The sequence below is a fragment of the Calidris pugnax genome, unplaced genomic scaffold (genome assembly GCF_001431845.1).
Source record: "Calidris pugnax isolate Ruff unplaced genomic scaffold, ASM143184v1 scaffold32, whole genome shotgun sequence".
Taxonomy (NCBI): domain Eukaryota; kingdom Metazoa; phylum Chordata; class Aves; order Charadriiformes; family Scolopacidae; genus Calidris; species Calidris pugnax.
Window position 1 is genome coordinate 1,642,571 of NW_015090783.1, and position 20,429 is coordinate 1,662,999.

Below are 20,429 nucleotides of genomic sequence, written 5' to 3' on the forward strand. Positions count from 1 at the left end.
ATTATTTTTTTTAACACAGCTGAGAGCAGCAGGCTCTTTTGCTAGACTTGTCAAATAAGGCTACAATTGCCAGCCTGTCCTCTGGAGGTCCAGTACCATGGCTATTCGGCCTGGTTTGGTACTATGAGTATTGATTTGTGGTCTTGTGTTTGGACTGCTAGCTTTGTGCTGTTTCTGTGTGCAGTATGGTTCTTCAGCTACATATGTTCTATACATGAGCTGTGTAAGTCACAATCTGAGGGGAAAAATTTGTGTTTATATGGTTAAAGGGGAACCTGTACTTTTTTAGTGCAAGTAGCGTAACAGCTGCTTAGAAAAGGCTTCAAAGGCAGTTAAAGAAGGCTGAACATATGCAGTGTGCAGTGGAACCATATTCCACAATTTTGGAGCCCAGAAGTGTGATACACAGCACTCGTTTTGGTAAACCACAAGAGCTCAGAAAGTCTCTTCTTGCAACAGCAGCCACTTTGTTTATGCAAGTGCCCAAAGTTGTCACTGTAGATTCACTGGGTTCCTTTGCGATCCATCGTCTTCTAATCAGAAATCAAAATGAAGCTTCAAGACCAGCAGTTGAATTTGTGGTGAATGAGAAAGCATTGGTAGCATTACTTTCCCAAGCTTGATGCACAGACCAAGTTTCACTTAAAAATAAACTGCCCCTTCTTGAAATCCCATAAAGGGGTACAACACGTAATAAATGGTGCAGATGTTCAGAATATGATCATGCGTGCTCTTTGGATGACATGCTCCAATGCACTGTGAGACATCTTACTAGAACACGGCAAGATACCATATGTGAATCTGGTTTAGAGCACCGTGTAGGAGTATATGCTTTCTTATTCCTCTCCAGAGCAGTGGATTCACTAGCTATAGAGATGGAGAACCACAAACGGACATTTACGAAAAAGGCCCAAGTTGTCCCATTTTTGGTGATACTGTGCTATAACTGGTATTAAGTGGGCATCTGCTAGTTTATTTTGTGCATCTTGCAAAGTTGCAGTCTTGGTGTTCCATCTCTTTTGATAACTGCCTGCTTCTAGAGTTTCTCTCGTTGCCAGCACACACTGTAATCATCAGGATGTAGCCCAACATCTGGATGTTTATGGTTCCCTGCTGGTTAAAGAGCCTATGACCACATCTAAGCATCATGCATGCTGCAGAATTGTTTTTTCTGGAATCACCTCTGTATGTTTGTCAAGCCTGTGACTGATTATTCAGAGTAAGACCTCTTAAAAGGATGTTAACTCAAACATTTTCTTGAACACTGTCTAAAGAATTGTTAAAAACATTCTTACCCATCTTTTTTACAATATTGGCCCACATATAAGACAGCCCTCAATTTTCAAAGAAAAATCCTATCTCCTTGTACCCCATGTGATACCAAAGCACAAAGTTTGTTTTATTCAGTTTGTTGGCTTTTTAAAAAAAATCAGAAACAAGTGTATCAGTGTATGCTTAGGGCTTCTGCCTTCAAAGGATGGAGCACGCTGCTAGAAAAGTTGCCAAGTGACTGATTCCAACCTCCATCTACCATAATGGTCCTTGCAGGATTCCTGCATTGCTTGGTGTGCAGATGCAGCGAGTCAGTATTCTGTTCCATCCTTGCCCCTCAGTGTGCGTTAGGTCCATCAGACTGGTCAGACCCTCAGCTGAACACAGTGATATGAATGTTCCCTTGGGGTTCCCAGTGATACTCATCACTATCATGTGATCCATTTTTCTACAATGGTATTTATCTCCTTGACCACTAAATTATATTCCCTCTTCCTTTGCTACTAGTTTTCCAACTTGTACAAAAAATAATGTGGGGATTTTGCTGATAGCGTTAGCAGTAGAGCGAGCAGAAGCCTGGCACTTTTACCTCACCCCGATAAATATCCAGAGCACCAGTCATCTGCGTGACTGAATGGAGGCAGAAATCCTGCAGAAGCAGCTGTGCAGGTCATACGTGCTGTGACTGTATTTGGCTATATTTACAAGGTTTATTTCATGGGCAGCCTGACTTTTTGGATATGTGATGTATTAATAATACAGCCTATAAAAAGTACCCTTTATGTGCACCCATTTGAGAGTTATTTTTAATAAATGCATAGCAAGAACACAGTCTGACAAAGTCTGAAAGCTCTTGGAAAGACTTAATCAAGTTTCTTCCTGAAGAAAATAAATCCATGTTTATTGTAACAGTTTTATTTCTTAATGAAATACACTCAGGAACTTTTCTTTATGATGTTCAAGTCTTTCTTTGCACTTCAGTAAGATAACTTATGTTTTCAGAAAACAGGATATGGGTAGTTAAAACTGGGGAAGGGAAACCATTTTATGTAGTGACATGAAGTCTCCCAGAATGAATTTGGGTAACTTGCAAAGCATCCATGCTTTCCCATCTGAGAAGAATACAGTAAAGGATGGGCAACTGGATTGCTGCTCTTAGTGGTAAATACAATTACTTAATGACAATTAGGTGAGACTCTTTGAAGGAAAGTGATTTATTTTCCTTATGAGAAGGGAGTCTGAAAGCTAAACTAAGCTTTTGTAAATTCCTTACACATCATCTAAGTTCCTAACTAACTGCAAGTGTCTAGTGGAGACACAGCAATCCAGAAGTGCCAAGGTAACGTCTCTGCAGATTGAGAACCCATTTATCACCATGATCGATGGAGTGCAGCAGTGCAAGGGAGGCTTATTTGCAGAGAATAACACAGGCCTCACTTGGGGAGTGGGTCACTTCTTCCCTCAGTTCAAATAAGGGATTAAATTCTTGTTGGCTGCAGCTCTGCTGTATGGGCTCTGTATTGTGTCAGACCTGTTTCACCACCAGAGGAGCTTCTCGGAGGCCTCCGAGCAGTGATTACTGACAGCAGCCTTCACTCTGCAGCAGATGGCATCTGAACAATCGGCTGAGGAGATGCAAAACTCTCTGTATCCAAATGTCTGCGGATGGGCTCTGTGTGAGCTGTACATGCAGCAAATGTGAGGGGAAATTGTTGTACAGATAATCATACCCTCCCTGAGAGTGCTCAGCTGACCCGAGCTGCAGAAGGACAGAAGGCTTGGCAGTGGAGTCGGTGGCAGGGTGAGCAGCCAGAAGACACTGCAGCCTTTGCCCTCACATCCTTGCTGTTGGTGTTACTGTTGGAGTCACACAAATCCTGCAGTCATACCTTGTTTTCCACATATATATATATATATATATATGCCATGAAATTAAATATGAAACAGTGCAACAACTCCTGCTCCGAATTTAAAAATTAAGTAGCAGCTGAACTGTTAGAAAAGTTACCTGTACTGATGAGGAAGGCCTTATGTGTGAAGAGAATAGAGAGGTAACCATCTTACTGCTTGGTGTAGTTTGCGCCCCACAACACAGCACAGGTAAAACTGAGCAGACCTTTGACTGTACCAGTCTGCATCCCACATGAAACACTCTGCCAGTGATGCTTGTCTGTAGGCAGCCTCTGGTTTCAGCACACAACATTTCTGTTGTGTTACCAGCAGGATGGTAATTCCTTTGCTGATGTTGGGGAAGAGGATTGTGAGATCTGCCTCCTCATCGTGCCACAGACCTTCCCCACTTCAAAGAAAAAATGCTGCTCTTCTTCAGAAGGGACCGTGGAAGACCATTGGGGCAGAAGAAACACAGTTTGAAGAACAGAGTTTGTCAAATTTCTGCAACTCCTTGGCAGCAGGAGAAGATTCTTGTGCAAGACAGATGATATCTACTGAAATATGTTCTTACTTTTTCTTGCCAAGAAATCTTACCCCCTTCTCATTCTGATGACAGGAAAAAAACCTCCCTCTACTGAATGCATTTCAGGGGAGTTATTCCTTGCTGTGCTTTTGAAATTAATGGCTAAACTGAATTCTTACATACTTAATCAGTTTCTTTCCTTCATACCTGCTGTTGTCACCACAGCCTTCAAGTGTAATGAATCAGGCAGCCTTGTGCTGCATGAGCATCACCTTGTTTGTCTAACTGGAGCCCCATGGCTTTTCTTTATCTTCTTTTTTTTTTTCCTTTTTTTTTTAAACAGGTGTGCAAAAGTGCCTCCTCCAGCCTGTTGTGCGCTGATACTTGACACTGCAGTCGGTGCAAATGTAGCTTGGTTATGGTTCTGCCACTCAGACATCCATTGTTTTCAGCTGGCTGAGATGATAAACTGCCATAGTTTTACATTTCTTCTTGGGTAATATTTTCACGTGATACATATGATAACAAGAAACCTTGTTATCCTGCCAAGTTCTTGGAATATACTCTGCTTTCTATTGAACTCAGAGTCTCTGACAGTCGTTAGTGGAAATGTTAAGGTTTTCTGCCTTACAAGCTTTCAAATCCAAGAGTAGCAAAGTAAAGAGGGATTAATTTGTCCTTTGTTTATATGGCTCTCAAGCTGCTGCCTTGTTCTGGAGAATTTTGGCTTTGCTACGAGAATACAAAAGACCTCTCCATTTTTAGGTTTGAAAACTAACTTTCAGAGTGTAACAGTTTGGTTAGTGCAGCAATCACTCTCTCAAAATAAAAAGGACATGAGAAAAGAGGTGCTCACTTAACCTCGGCTCAGCCAAGAGTTAATTTGCCAGTGACTAGTCTGTATGTAAAAGTTATTTGCTGTTTTCTCTCAAGGGTATTCAGCTGAAGGTATGCTGCAGGCTCCACATCAGAGTCAGGCTGGAGCACGCTGGGTTTTACTCCTAACCAGCCAGGCTGTGCCTGTGCAAGCTCCTGAGCACAGCCACAGCACCAGGCTGACAAAACTGGGCTTGTACTGGTATTGCTTATTCTGGTTACTGGCGCTGCTTTAGAACTAACCAGCATCAAGAACAGCCTTACTGGTATGATTGTATCTGAAGAAGCAGCCCTGTGCTGGTGCTATGGTGTCTATTAGTGAAGCATCTCTCGTTTAAGCGCAGACTGGGGAATTGAGCTAAACCCAGCAGGTTGCCTGAGCTCCAGGGAGAGAAAACCAGCCCCAGGGACACACGTCCAAACCCCGGTTTAGATGCTAGTCTGCCTGCTTGGGCTCTTGGGGCCTGGAACATGCCATCGTACTCCCAGATTTAGTTGGATGATTACAGATGAATTCCAAGTGCACTTCCTATTAAAACAATTACTGTATTTGAAGTTCTTTTTCTAATGTGTGTGAAATTTCTAATTATTAAAGCTCTACACCGGGGACTGAGAGAGCCTGGTGCCTATTGTTGTCTAATTAAGCTTTTTTCAAGAAGTGGGTATACTTGGGAGTAACACTGTTGAACTGGGGTTATCTCCTAAATAAATCATCTGGGGTTATCTCCCAAATTCTATTACGAAGTAATTTCCAACCTGCAGTTCTTGTTTGTTTTATTGGAGCATTTTTTTTGCCTTAACTTGTTAGTGCATATTTGGGCTTAAGTTTTCAGCAGCACGGCAGAATCTTTTTTACCCGCTTTTATTTTAATTTGTTGTCTTTTTCAGCTACCTGAAGTCCAAGTGAAGATCTCTGTAGCTGGGTTAGTAGATTCATAGAGAATCATGGAAAGCGAGGGTGGACTATGCCCAACTGCATAATTGCGTGTGCTTAGAAAGAGTTCTTCCCCACCTCTGTGTTGAGTTATATGGTCATGGGAGTGATTCACAGCAGCAGAAGCTGTGTAAGCCAGTGCAACCCACTCATAAAATTTCTAGGACAGTGCATCAAAGCAAAAGGATTTGGTGGGGGTGGAAGGGAGACCAATCCTTTTCCTTAATACTGTACTATCCAGAGTCAGATCCTTTCCTAGTGAATAGTCAGGAACCTCGGGAAGCCTTACTCCATCACGTAAGGTGAATTAGATTACAACAGCTCTGCCACTCTCTATCTTGACTTACAGGATCGCTCTAAATTATGCAACTGCAGGAATAACGTTGGCAAAGCCTAGATGCTTCTAAAGTCTTTTGTAGACTTGGTTAGGAGAAAAGGTGTTGGTTGTGGTGACTGGTGGGGTCATTTGGGATTTAGTGAGCTGGAGTTTAAGGGGAGAGATGATACCAGTGTTAGGCTGATACCAGTGGAAAAACACCAGTCACATTGGACACCCCAATTTTAAAGAAGTCTGTAATATTTGAGGTGATTCGTGGCTGATTTTGCTGTCTGCTTCACAAGAAAATTCACATTCTTGGATCTTAATGACAGGTGCGAGAGTTTCAGTGTGAATTGGAAGTTTGGAAGCAAAAGTAACTTGCAGAGATGTAACAAGTCAGCGGAGATCTTGTCACTGTGTCTTTCATCAGAGTGGAGTACTGTCTTCTGCAAGTCTCCGTACTCTTCAGTTGGAGAAATATTTCTCTGGTTAATAAAGGCCTTTTCATTTGCAACAGAACATACTGAAGGAACATGCTGACGATGACCAAAATCTTGCCATTTCGGGTGTCCCTGTGGTCAGCTGGCCCAAGAAGACCACAAAGGTAACGAGACACAATTACTTACTAATCGTTGTGCTAGGTCTTGGTGTTTATTTATCTGTGGTCTGACAAAGTACTGGATATGATACTTTGGCAGCTGCTAGCATTTTTAAAATGAAATGTTATTTTTAATGGTTTTATGATTAGATGTTGAAGCAGAACATGAAAGTGCCTCAGCAGGGAGAAATCGTTGGAGTTTCCATTTAAAAAGAATTTGTTTGGGCCTTACTTATCAGTATAAAACTTTGATATGTCTTGGTTAAATCTAAAAATGTTGATGCAACATTTTGTGCAAAATTAAATGATGTGTAAATCCTACAAATTGGTCACGTAGTAAGCACTCTCATCTGGATGAGAGGATGCTTTTTCTCTTATACTGTGAGGCCTCCTGAATTCTCTGTACAAGTGTGCCACTAGCTTTGGAGGGTTGTTTTCTGTCCCTGTATCTTCATTTTTCTTCCTACATATGGGAGTCATTTGCTTCACTTTGCAGGAGAACTGTGAGGCTTTCTTCATTAATGCTTATAAAGAATTTGAAATAATTAACTAAAGAATAATGTCAAAAGGCTGGATGTTATTTATAACAGTGGTATGTTTACCACACTCTAGTTATTCAGCATGCTGTAAAACCAGCTTTGCTTATTTAGAAGATGTCTCATTGCTTCTATTTTTATTTTGATTTTTCACTGAATTAGTTTTATAATATATAATTTCTTTAGAAATGCTGAAAGGGTTGGTCAGCTTAAATCAGACTTCTATCTGAAAATCTGTTGTTGTTGTTATCATTGTAAATAACTTTCAAATAATTAACTGAGTGAATTATTCTCCCTGTTCTCACTTTTTGTGCTGGTGCACTTGTTATGCCTTTGCATGTAATCGCTTGTTGCCATGAGAATTTGCTGGTTTCAAATGGGAAGCAGGAGACCATAAACACTAAACTGCCAGAGGAGAGTGGGGCAGAATGATCCTTCTTGGTTTCTTTTTGGGTTTTAGCTGAGCGTATTTCAGATAAGTTTTATCTTGTTAAATACATATTTCCCTTTTAGATTGTAATAAATCCATGGGAATATGCTTTGTGTTTAAAATATTTATTTGTTTAAAAACAACAGTGGAAAACCTTGAGAGGAATAGGTGTCAGGTTCTTCACTCCACTGCTTTGTTAGCTGCTGTTCATTCATCAGCCAAGTATACTCCAGGCTTTGAATAAAGCAAAATCTCTGTGATCAGAAGAAAACTGGTGTGTGAAACATATAAAAGAAAGCTAAGAAACAACTGACACTTGTGCTGTATTTTTGGAGCTTGTGGTAGAAGTGAGGATCTTAATGTTTTGAGGCTTTTATAAGCTTTGGCATTTGCTAATGTTCTTGTTTGCTTTATTTTGGAATCTTGATAAATGGTTCATTTCTTCTATTTCTGTGAGTTGGCATCATAACTGTAACTGTAAGAGATAGGTATTTTTTGTGATTTAAATCTTATCCCTCTTTGCAAAATCCTTCCTGCTGGCTGCAAGGGTTTTTTTTTAAATTTCTAGCATTTATTTTCCTTTAGCCTTTCTGAAAGCAAAAACTTTTAGAAGGCATCATTCCCAGTGCTAAGGTATGACAACAATCAATTAAACGCATTAGCCAGTAACAAACAAGAGGAAAACTTTCACAGAAAGTCATAGTTGAGATTGAAGTTTGGAAGCAAACAAAAATTTATAACAGGAGAAATCCTTTCACCGTTCTCTTCATATTTACTTTGCTTAATCTGTGGTCAGTTTGTATTATGTCTTATGTTTTAGTTCAAAGGTACACATGCAGATATGGCTGAATGTTTCCCAAAAGGAGATTTTTTTGTTGTGCTTGTAATTGGCAAATGTCCTTGTCATCTTTCATGTTACAGCTATTTCCCTTGTCTGGCACCAGAGGCCAAGTGAACAGGCTGGGAAGAAACATCTTAGAGTTGAGCCTTCAAGTCCCAAATTAAAATTTCTTGGAAAGACAATATAGGGGAGATTTGTATAAAGGCAATGTCACTAGTTAAGTTTGGTTATTTTGCCTTTGTTCTCTGTAAGTCCTGATAATCAAACAGAAGATTTTACAGAGAAGGAAACCCTTACGGAGGGGGAAACTGCCTTTAAAATTGGATTGTAGCTGGAGGAGCAAGTCTACACCGTCAGGAGTTTCTGCAAACGTTGAGCACAAGGCAGGGGAGTAAAACCTATCCATAATTTTGCTTTCTGTACTATTGCTCTTGTAGTAAATAGGAGAAATGCCAAATACTTGACAGTGCCTTTCCTGAAATACTGGTGTTTAAGGGAGCAGCATATATGATACAACATGATACCAGATATTGTGGGGCTGGTAAGAAGATATTGTAGCTGGTGTATGAGCTTCCAGGGAGAGGAGGATTGTCTGATTCCAAGTCCATAAAGAAGAAGGGCACTGAAATCCAGAAAGAGGAGGCAATAAGTGAAAAATGAAGCTCTTGCTTTCTCCCAAGAGAAGGCTCCAGAGGAGATTTAGAAAGACAAGAGCAGCAGATGGAGAAGGAAGAATAAAGCCAGCATTAAATGCCAAAACATTTCAAAGAAAATGGAAATGACTGTAAAGAAAGGAGGGGAAGAGACTAGAAACAGCGAGAAAGCAGGATGAGGAGAGAGGCAAGTACTGAGAAGGGATGGAGTGGGGAAAACATAGAGCAGAGGGAGAGAACTCTTACTCAAGAGATTCCTGGAGTAGGGACAGAAAATGACTTAAACTATGTGAATAACCCAAGTTGTGGAAGGGCAGGCTTAGTAATGTTGACTTGCTTTTGAAAGAACATGCTTTAAATAATCTGAATGATTTTCGAAGCAGCAAATAATATTTCCCTTGAAAATTGAGTCACAGTTTCTTTTATGTGTTGTTAGTGTGACGTGCCAACAGCGTGCACAGTTCTGTACTGCAGAATGGTTGCTTGAAGACTGTGAAATTCTGGGGTTTAGGGAAGAAATATGTTCACTCCCCTTAAATCAGAGTTCACAGGGGATAAGATCTAATGGGCAAGATGTTTAACTAAGAACGTGGAAGACCCATCCCTATGTCTTGGCTCCACTGTGCTGCATTGCTTCTGTCTACCTTCTCTAAAAGCATTTGAAGCTGTCAGTTTTCCTGCAGCTTGTTCTCCAAAAAAAAAGAAAAAAAAAAAGAGTATTACTCACTGAGAAAAGAAACAGAAGCAATGATCAAAAATGGTTTTGTGAGAAGATAAAATAAATGGGTGACATCTGATGATCTCATGGTTCCTGTACAAAATGGGAGGCAAGGGTCTGTGCTGTTCCTAGCTCTGCTGCAGCCTCCTTGTGTTGCATGAGGTGAATGGCACATTTCTGCTCCCTGAGCTGTTCTGTGTTGCATGGAGATGGTGCTTCCCATCCTGGGAAGCTGGGAGGTGAAATGAATTTTTGTAAAGATCTGTGACATCTTCAGCAGAAAGTTTTGTAGTAAAATGTATGAACTGTTATTATTTTATGCTAAAAAGGAAATGGTGTATGATTCATAGGCACCTCTTCCAGATCATATTTACTCATCTTTATGGAGTTTTTTTGAGTGTTTTGTACTCTTTGTAATTTATTGATAATTACTTAACACAATAATTATACTCCAGTAGGCAACCTTTTTTTTCCAAATGCTCTTTCAGAAGAATCTGCCATTCTCTTTTAGCTATAGAGAAAACAGTCCATTTTCAGAAGAAGTCTCTGTCTACTAATGATTCGTTTACCAAAATATTTGACTTTGTCAGGGATCCTAGGATATTTACAATGATCATAATTTAGGCCTCTTTGAGGAATCAGGAATGTGGGACCACGTGGATATTTGAAACCTCCTTGTCCCGATGGCTGACTGACAGTTTACGTACCTTCAGACTAAAGCAGCACATTCTTCCCAGCTGGCTGCCAAGTGCAAATGCAGCTGTGGATACATAAACCTGTCCCTGATCCTTTGTCAGGAGTCTGTGCAACAGTAAGTTGTCCTCACTGGGTGCAGTGCTAAGTCTTACTGTGGGTTTTTTTGCAATGGTGGTCTACTGTCCCAAAGGGAGAACTCCGCAGGGCACACTGCCTCGAGAATTTGGGTTCTCAACTGATTAAAGAGGAGTGAGAAATAATCACAGGAAACTAACTCCTTCCCCATCCCTAGGAAATGAACTTCTGGGTGGTGTGAAGAGAGCAGGGCCTAAACCTGATTTTCCACTGTGGTGACCCATCGCTACTCCCTGTGGAAAGCTGACTACCTTCAAGCCAAATCTTGAAGCCCACTCCTCAGATTTACTCAGCCCTACAATACCAGAGTTTCCATTTTATCTGCACAGGGATTAGGGGTAGCATTTTATTTAAGGAACTCAGGAGTATGGCCCGAGCAGAAACCATGCATTTTTGAAACCATTTCCTATTTCTGGAAGACAACAGTCAACTATAGTAGCATGTAATTACACTCTGTGGCAGTGCCTTCTGTTTTTATTGTGATAAAGATCTTTAGTTGTCTATGAAGAGCAGCTATAAAGAATTAAAATATGTTTGGACTCTCTTGTTCTGTGAAGAGTTAGAAATGCAGACTGTGAGCCAGATTCTCATCTCTCTTACCTGGCACAATCCTAAAGCCACTGCATCTATAATGACAGCAAGTGTCCAAATATATATAGGTCTGGCTGTGAGCAGGAAATGAAGCTGTAATTTTTAGTAGCTGGTTAACAATGCTGCAATATGTGGCTGTTTTTCTGATGCCTGTTCATATGCTTTTTCCATGTCATTTTTACCTGTTGATTTTAAGAGGAGATATTTGAGAGTTATAGTAAGGAAATGGTAATATCCCTATTTAAAGGAGTACTATTAATTAGTAAAGACCACAAACTGAAATTCTAACTGGATTATGGTGGTGGGTTTTTTTTTAAAAAGAACCACAAACTTTTCTTTCAATTGGCAATGCAAATAATGTTTCTAGCTATGTATCAGTGCATGAGAATCAGGAAGAAAAAGTCATTGTAAAAAAAGGGAAGACATTTCTCAGGCTGGTTTATTTGCTCCTACTTTTTGGGTCGGGGGGTGGTGGTGGGTGGGCATTGGGGTTTTGACTCTACTTTTCTGTTACCATGGGCAGCATCTGACTCCAGTCATTTCCATCCCATAGTGAGTTGTCTTGCAGCAATTTATTTGTTACCCCATTATTTTTACTAGAATTCTTTTTGCTAAATTCTACAGATACATCCATGTATCTGAAAAAGAAGCATTGACTTGTAAGAACTAATCTGTGAGAGGCAGAGTAAAAGGCAGGTTAGTACGACTGAGGAAAGGTTGAACTAGTCATGCTCCATCAAACCAGACAGTCCTTGTAGCGCAGTGTCCTGTTTCTGATGGTGACCAGCCACAGATATTAAAAGAGTTGTAAGAACAAAGCAGACACGCAGCGATCTTTGCTAATCTTCCCCGTTAAGCTAAAAGATTGTATCTTCATCTTTTATGTTTAGTATCCCCTGGTAGAATTTTGTTTTCCTCTGTGAATTTACCTAATAATTTGTGGAACCTGTTGATCTTTTTGATCTCCATAGCATCCTGTGGCAGTGTCCCCTAAAGCTCTGTGTAGATAAAGCTCTGTGTAGATAAGTACTTCCTTATGTTGTTTCACATCTGTCCCCTTAATATCATAAATACACACTTCATACCCTCTGTATCATGCATTTTGAGAAATTTGAATGAGGTCTCTGTTCACCTTCTCTGTGCTGGCAACGATTATTTTTTTTTATGTCTCTGTTACTGCTTCTCAATCTTTTTTCTCCCCTACTCACAAGCTGAAAAACACTAGTAAATTCAGTCTTTTCTGGTACACAAACCATAGCATATGTTTGATGGTTTTTCTCACTCTATTCTAGTTCTACTGTAGGTAGTTTTGAGATGAGGGTGGGTATGGGACTCCACAACTACATGTAGTATTCAAGATGTGATGTTTAAGAACATGTCTTGTTCAGCATGGCATAACAAAGTTGAAGGGGGAGATGATTGTTGTGTAAGTACTTCAGGGAGTATAAACACCATGGGAGGAGAAGAGTTATTTAAGCTAATGGACAATGTTGGCATGAGAACAAGTGAGTATAAACATGCCATTAATAGATTTAGGCTGGAAGTAAGGTTTCTGATCATTGTTCATAGTCTGAACTAAGCAACACACAAGAAAAACAGTAGACAATCTAACAGTAGTGTTAGATTCTTAGAAATAACTTGTATTTTAAATAATACAAGGCAGTGGTATTAGTCACCCTCTCTGGATCTGGAGCCCATTCATGTGTCTGCTGTCATTTTCCAGCAGGGGACCTTTTTCCCTTTTCATGGTATTTCACATTAAAAATGCTGGGTAAGAAGATCTACCAGTTTCTAATAACAGAGCTTCTTTACGCATAGCTCCAATTTTATGAACATATGTGCATTGGATCAAACTTAAGAAATAGTAAGTAAAATATAGAAATTAGGGGCAAAAAGCATAAACTCAAGAATTTTGATCAATGTGAAACCAAAGCGATTTTTCAGAAGTGTTGAGCGTTGTTTTACATCAGGTTTTCTTTACATTCAGGGGAAGAGGTGCTAGGTGGACAAAGAACATTCCTGAAAACCTTTGAATAAATACTTCCAGTTTTTACTTGCTGCTTACTAAGAATTCCTACCATAGCTATCACTAGGCCAGCTCCACCTATAGAAGCAAAAGCACCGAGATACTTGTTACAGCAATTAGTGTGTTAACCAGAGTGGTGTCTGAAACAGATCTGAGCATGTATAAATGGCACAACATCAAAACAGCATCAATTTCGGGAGCCTGCCCGGGGGCTACCACCAGGAAAGCAACATTCCTCCCAGCAGCAGTGGGAAAACTCTGCCAAATTCCCCGAGACAGACCAGTCCTTGGAGATCCATTCAGGTACTTCCTGTGGCAATATGAATGTATTAGAAAGCAAATACTAACAACTCCAAACAAGCACCTAAGAATTAGTGTAAAAATAGAGTCCTTCCAGTGCAGGCAAAAAAAAAAAAAATCTGTGAAGGAGGGGAAGAAAGTAGAAAGACAGGAAAAGAATTCAGTGTAAACTGTTGTAAGATTTATTTTTCTGGTTGAGATTTAAATAAGTTTTACATCAGTCATTCCAAGTGGCGCAGGAGCAAAAAAAAGGATTTAAACTGTCACATTTTGTCCTTGCCAGGCACCAGCTTAAAGGTGTTTGAAGTGATCTCACACAGAACTGCCTGAACTCTGCTTGGTGTCAACAACAGTTTTAAATGCCAATAGTCTGCAAGAAGATTTGCATGTACAAATATGTATTGTGAATCCTTTTTGTTGATAGAAAGTCCTGATTATAAAGTCCATAATCTACTGCAAGTCAAACATTTCTTGGTAGTTATCAGATGCTAATAATTAATTTATCTTCCAGAAAATAACTTAAGTACAAAAGAAAATGAGGGTTAAAATCCATTTAAATTTGTTTTTCTCTTTACTGATTTGAATTGTGATTGGAATCAGTGATTTAAATAATTTTGAATAATTTCTGTTTTTTTACACTGTAGGATGGTAGATACCATGTGGTAGGAGAGAGCTGAATTTTATTCATAAAGATATGCCAGTTCTGGCTCCTGACAAATGTATTAAGAAACAAAACCACATAGTTGAGGTTTGGGGGATTTTTTTTTTTTTTTAGGGGACTTCCCACAGTAGCTGCACGCATTCAAAACTAAGCCCTTTCCCTGCTAACTACACTTGGGAGCAGAAAAAACCTGATGCACCAGAACCAAAGACTTCTCCAGGTACTGAGCAAAGGAGTAAAAGCTGCTGAAGCTACTGGGAGTTTCTGTCAAGCGTCTGCTTTCCTGGGGCAGCAGCGCTGATGAGAAGGCAGCTCCTGGCCTGACTTGTTTGTTTTTCTGAGCGCTGTATCAGCCTCTTACAAACATTAGTCCTGAAGACAAATTCATTTCTGTGGTAACTCCATCCAGGCCAGAGGAGTTTCGGGGTTTGGTGTGTCGTACATAACATGCCTAAAGAGCTTCGCTGCCTATTGCCTCAGTATTTTTCTGAAAGCTTTGCCTGGTGACTTGACAGATTATTTCTCACCTCAAGAGGCTGTACTTGAAATATTGTGTCCCTTCAGGGAGTAATTATAAATAGCAAGGACTTGAATGAGCACCTTCTTAATCTTCCATCTTTGACTTAGTATTTTCCCTTCTTATCAACGCTCAGCCACTTGCTTTGAAATCTGACCAATGCCTTTATGTGATTAATACATCAAACAGGTAAATTAAAGCCATTTTGACTCTGAGTAGAAATGTGAACGAATTGGAAAAAATGAACAGACATCTCTCTTTTCAAACTGTTGTTCTCCAAGTATCATACGAGAAGATTTATGTATTCTTCCCCATTGTCATTCTTCTACCATATGCATGAGATCTGGATCTATGAATTTGCAGAAATTCAGTAACATGATTTTTTCCCCAACTGCATCTTGACTGCCATTTTTCAAGATAGCAGCTTTCTCTTTATTTCATGACAGTAAAAGTGCTGATGAAAACTACTTCAGTCTTAAGACCTTTTTCTCAGATATCGTATGTGAAAGGAGTTGACAGGTCTCAAATTTTATCACCAGGAGCTTGACTACATTCATTGCTGAGTTGGCCAACAAAACCAAACAAAAAGCTTGGGTTTGAACCTGGTTTAAGTATTCCTGCATCCAGCTCTCCCCCACCCCAACATTAAAACCATTCAAGCTCTGAGTTACGTATCTGAGATGTAATAGTTTTGTTTCTGGATCGAAGCACATTGGCAGAGCAATGTGGAAGGCGTTTGTCATTCCACAGTACGTGCTGTGCAATTATGGACATTAATCCTGCGTGCACTTTTCAGAACAAAATTGAATTGTATGTTCTGTCCCTGAGAAGATGGCTTCCTTTTAGTTCCACAGCACACTGAAATTAAAGTCTGCTGAGAATATAAATGAGGTCTTGTTTCAACTTTATGACTTTCCTGCAGGCACTAATAGACTAGATAGAAGAGGTACAGAAGTGTTCTCCTTTTTGAAAATTAGCAAATATGACAAAAGATATGGATGAATTCTGATAAAAGTGAAGCAGCTTTGAGATTTAGTCTGGTGTGCTTTGATTGTTTATGTCCTGGATGTTTCCCTACAAATCCAAGTCAGGTTTGTAGGTGACAGCAGAGCATCTGAGCTCTCAGGAGGCAAACTCTACTTTTCCTTTGCTTATCATCTGTTTGCCTCTAAATGTTTGGGTTTGGTCTCTAGGTTTCGAAGCTGCTGTCTGCACGTTGGACACAACAGAGTGTTGTAAGGTATTTGGTGCTGTGTGTCAGTGTGCTGGGCCTCTTACAGGGCAGCAGGTTACATATTCTGGTTAATCCACTCTTTCAGCTAGCAGCTGAAATTTTTCTATTCTAAAAATTCTATTTGCATGTTCCTCCACAGCGTGGCAGTCACTTCTTACCTTCTTAGGAGCTTATTTCAATAGTTTTTGCATTTACTGACAGAACATGGCTCTTGGAGACACAAACTGTGCTGTGGAAAGACTGTGGCATAAAGATCTGTGAAAGAAGGAAGCGTGGCAGGATTTCCCTCATTTCCCAGTGGATAGTCCCAATCAGGCTGTGGCTCTTCCTGTAGAGAGGAAATTAATGGATCCAGATCTCACGAGCTGTTGAGTTTGTTGGTACCTCTCTGTTTGCACAAATCTGATGTTGTGAAGATAGAAGACCTCAGTTACTCATCGGTGGGTTCCCAAGATACAGTACTCGTGTCTTGTGGGGTAGATGAACTTGATGTTTCACTATTCTGCAGTCTTATTTATTATATTTTAAGATGATGGGCTGTTAGAGTTTGGAAGAGGGTATGTGTTTTGTTTTTAAGGCTTAGGAGAGAGATGGAGTAAATGAGTTACTATTGGCATGGTCTGTCTAGGCTCTTGCTGTTTTGGGTGCTGCTCCTCTGCTGCACTGCAATAGTTGTCATCCTTCAAGAGGTAGTTGTACAACTTGTTATTGTTGAAAGTTGTTGGAAGTTGTACAAAGCTGCCTTTGCTTCTCCCGTGTTGGATACTGGTCAGGGAAAGCATCTGCAGCTGGCATTACATGGGAGGGAGGGATCAATATATTATTGAGGAGGGAGCGATCAATACATTATTTTGTCTTGAGTTACTTTATTTGATCTAAGGTTGATCAGACTGTTTATTAAAGAGATTGTGATGGACAGTACATCTGATGACTACTCTTACATCACACAGTTCAGATAAAATAGATAGCAGGAAGTAGTAAGATCATGATACTACATGGGTATTTAGGTTGTCAGAATGTCACTGCTAGTGTTAAAAGTATGACTGAAATATTGGCTAGAACTCTTGAGAAAAGTGTCATGAAACTTGCTCAGGCCCAACAGTTAAGATCATATTTCATGTGAATGGACACTTACACCAAAACAATGAACCTTAGAAAGCTATTGGGTAACTCTTATTCTGATACAGGTCAAGAATCATGATCCATAAACATCTCAGTGGGTTTCCTTTTCAAAAACATATGTGCTGGCCTGCAGAAAGCAACAGCAGCTCACATCACAAGATCTTTTTTTCAAGGACTTGTATATAAAGCAATTTGAGGGGGTTTTTCCAATTGCTTCCATGTAAATATTTTTTCCAGTATCAGCTACATATCACATTCTATAAAGATGCATAAAAAGTTTCAAGGGAAGGTTAAATCAAAGGTGCATTTGTGCCACATTAAAAAAAAACAACACAAAACAACCAAACGAAATCACTTTATTTCACCACATATTGAGAATACAGGATCATAAATTCCAGGGTCTAATGTGAAAACAGGGATCCTGTTTAGCACTGGTAGCAACGGCTGAAATCTCTCAGTACCAGAGATGCTCAGGAGCAAGTGAGTACAGTGCAGGGGTTGTTCTCTTCCTCCCCCCATCTTGGTTTTACTACTTAAGGATATTTGCATGAGAATAAAATCTGGTTCTTTGGCACTCATCTGCTCCTGCTGTTTATTCTTCGCTTGAGGTTATTGTCTCAGTTTGTGACAACATAATTGGTTTCTGTGGAGAAGATTATGATATTGATGAGTCTTATATATGACTTCAGGTGAGGTGCAATCAAAGCAACAGTTTAGAATGGAAGTTACTGTCTGTTTTCATGCAGTTTTCACTAAGGCTCATTCAGCAGTTCAATTAAGGATGTTATTTATTACTGAATTATATCGTGCAAAGCTGAAGTGTGGACACAGTTCTGCCATGGCATGACTAGGGTCAGTGCTGCTTATTTTGTTTTCTAATATGATGTAAACTGCACCAGGCTAGTCAGATACATGCTGTTCAAACAAGGGTTGCTCACTATTTGTTGTAATTTAGTGTTCTCTAGTGTAGACAAGCTGAAAGAATCGAGCTGGAAAATGCTCTCTTAATAGTTCCTTCTGTGTATTAAATATTTCTTTGAATGGTTAGCTGCTCTTGTACAAGATGAGATTTTTGGAGAGCAATTATAATCAGAAAGTTTATTTTACTGTGTTGTTTTTCCCCCACCGATTCCCAACTTGCTATTTTATATCCTATCCTATCCAACTCCGTTAAACGCCAGCTCGGCAAAGTTTACCTAGCATTTGGAAATCATTCTGAGATCCTCTTGGCATGCGTGTCTTCACTCCTAACGCAGGCCTCGTAATTAGAGCTCATTTGTCAGTTGTGTTGCTGTTGTAAGCAGCACACTGGAACACGCTCTCCTGTGGCAGGGCTGGCTGAGGACCGAGGTTTGACATAGGTTACACTTGATGACCTGCTGCGGCCCAGATTGGCAAATGCAAGTATCAGGAGTACTAGTATGAGCTGCAGATGAGAGGAGCAGGATGATCTATGCCATGATTTAATTTGCTGTGAATGACATTTCGCCGTGGTGTGACTGGTGGATTGTCCTTGGGGGATGTCACAAGTTATTTTTTTCTCCTGTCTGGATTACGGAGCCAAAAGGCTGGAGGGGGTCAAGAAGCACGAGCCAGGTTACGCGGAGCCTCGCGTGGAGTCAGCGCGGGCTAGTGGAGACATGGTCTGCCCACGGGCAGGTGTGGGACCAGGCGTCTTCCTTCCGGATGTCATCTGTTCTCCTGCCTCTGCTGGAGGCCAACTGTATAATCGAACCCCAAACACTGCTGTAATCGTGTCAGTTATCCTTGCTTCATGCTTTAAAGCTCTCCTTTGTAGGCCCGTAGTGAGTCTCGCATCTCCCCCTTCTACGCTTCTCCTGGATTCTGATATTACCTTGTGATTCTGAAAGCCAAGGCCTTAGGCACATGCCTTTCGTGCCTCAGCTTTCATCTGCTCCTGCTCTCTGGGTTGTGTACAAACACAATGGGGGAAGAGAGAAACCCGAGGAGACAGGCTGAACGTACCCCATCGCATTCTGGAGAGCCCCATGGTGTGTTGCAAGTAAATGCTTCACTCCTGGCATCGTGGATGAGCGGGATTGGGAGAACACCATCACATACCCATAATTTGAGCTTAATTTGGTGAGAGAAATACAAGCAAGAAATGGGTATTTAAGGTATTCAAAATAAGGAAGGGACGTTAATTAGATGATTCACTTGGCTTTATCAGTAGTCACCTGTAAATATGTGTTTAAAGTTTGACTGTATTTTGTTACTTAAGCATGAGCGACCAGGCTTTGTGTAGAATTAGGGTGTCACAGAGGCTGTGAGTGGGCGTAAGGCAGCATTGCCCATTGCTCCTGTGCCAGCTCCTGCCTGTTGCTGCCTCTGCTCCTGGGCTGCCCAAAGTGGTTGTGGAGCTGTGTGATAATTCAGACCAGGAAACTGAGCTGAAACCAGCTTGGCAAAAATCCTGATGCAAGGACCATTAGATGTGCTTCTTTATGGCTTCTTGGTTGCTCAGCACATGCAAATATTTAATCTCATGTTTAATTCTGTGTTGTGGGCGTAGGAGCCAGAGGCAAAATCCTAACAACTTGAATGGAATTGGGATTTCCCCTGAAAGCAGGCCCATAAATCCAATGGGAAGTTTAATTCCAGCGTTCAAATTCAGGCCTGTGTGTCTTGACCCCCAACTGCAAGCTCTTGAGGGTGAAGGCAGCGTCCTGGACCTATTGCAACCTTTGGCTCCAGAACAGGTCCCCAGTTAACCCGTGTGTAACATTTCATATTGCAGGGAGGAGGATATTTTTATTGTAAATCCCCAGAAGGGGGTTGGGATGTTCAGAGCAGGGCTGGAAATGGTTCCATGGGAGAAAGCAAAAAAGAGGGGAGCAGCTCTGCAGGCCGGGTGGCCTCGCATCCCGTCTTACCCCATCTTCTCCCATCTTACCCCAGCTTCTCCCATCTTCTCCCATCGCCCCTTCTGCCGCAGCAGGGGCATCTCTCGAAATCACGAAGTTTGCTCGGTGCCTTCCTCCTCCCGAGGGATGGAGGTTCCCTCCTCCCGTCCCGTCCCTGGCAGCGGGAGGCGAGCCGGCAGGTTAGCGAGGCGGAGGGCCGTGTGTCTGTCTGTCTGTCTGTCTGTGCGCCTCTCCTTTGTCTCCGGCAGCCCGTGCAGCGCCGTGCACCCTGCGGGCGGCCGCGCATCCCAGCGCCGCGCATCCCCTCCCCGCTCGGCACACCCAGGCAGGCCGAGCATCGGCCCGCCCCCGCCGGCCCCCTCGGCAGCTCGCGGGGCTAATTACCAGCAGGGGGCTAATTGCCAGCGGGGCGTTAAAGCCCCCCCCCCACCCCCCCCCAAGGCTCCGGCCGGGCTCGGTTGCGGCGGGGCGGCCGGCGCTGCCCCGGCCGAGCGGCCGCGCTGTCCCCGCAGGCCGGCTTTGTGCAAGCGGGCCGCGATTGGCCGTGCCGGCAGGGCCAGCCCCTTCCTGGCTGCCTGGCATGAATATGCACGGCCCCCCTTCCTCCTCCTCCTCCTCCTGCATGTGTGTGTGTGTGTGCGGGGAGCGGGGCTCCGCCAGCAGCGCCGC

General features: G+C 41.6%; 1 protein-coding gene across 7 annotated transcripts in view; it reads left to right on the forward strand.

The window, feature by feature from the left end:
• The window catches only part of KDM2B (lysine (K)-specific demethylase 2B), a 141,969-nt gene that overhangs the window by 94,544 nt on the left and 26,996 nt on the right, over window positions 1-20,429 (forward strand). For all 7 annotated transcript variants that reach the window (XM_014962588.1, XM_014962594.1, XM_014962630.1 and 4 more), the window contains one exon: window positions 6,335-6,421. In XM_014962588.1, coding sequence (XP_014818074.1) covers window positions 6,335-6,421 — 87 coding nt within the window. The remainder of the gene's footprint in view (window positions 1-6,334; window positions 6,422-20,429) is intronic.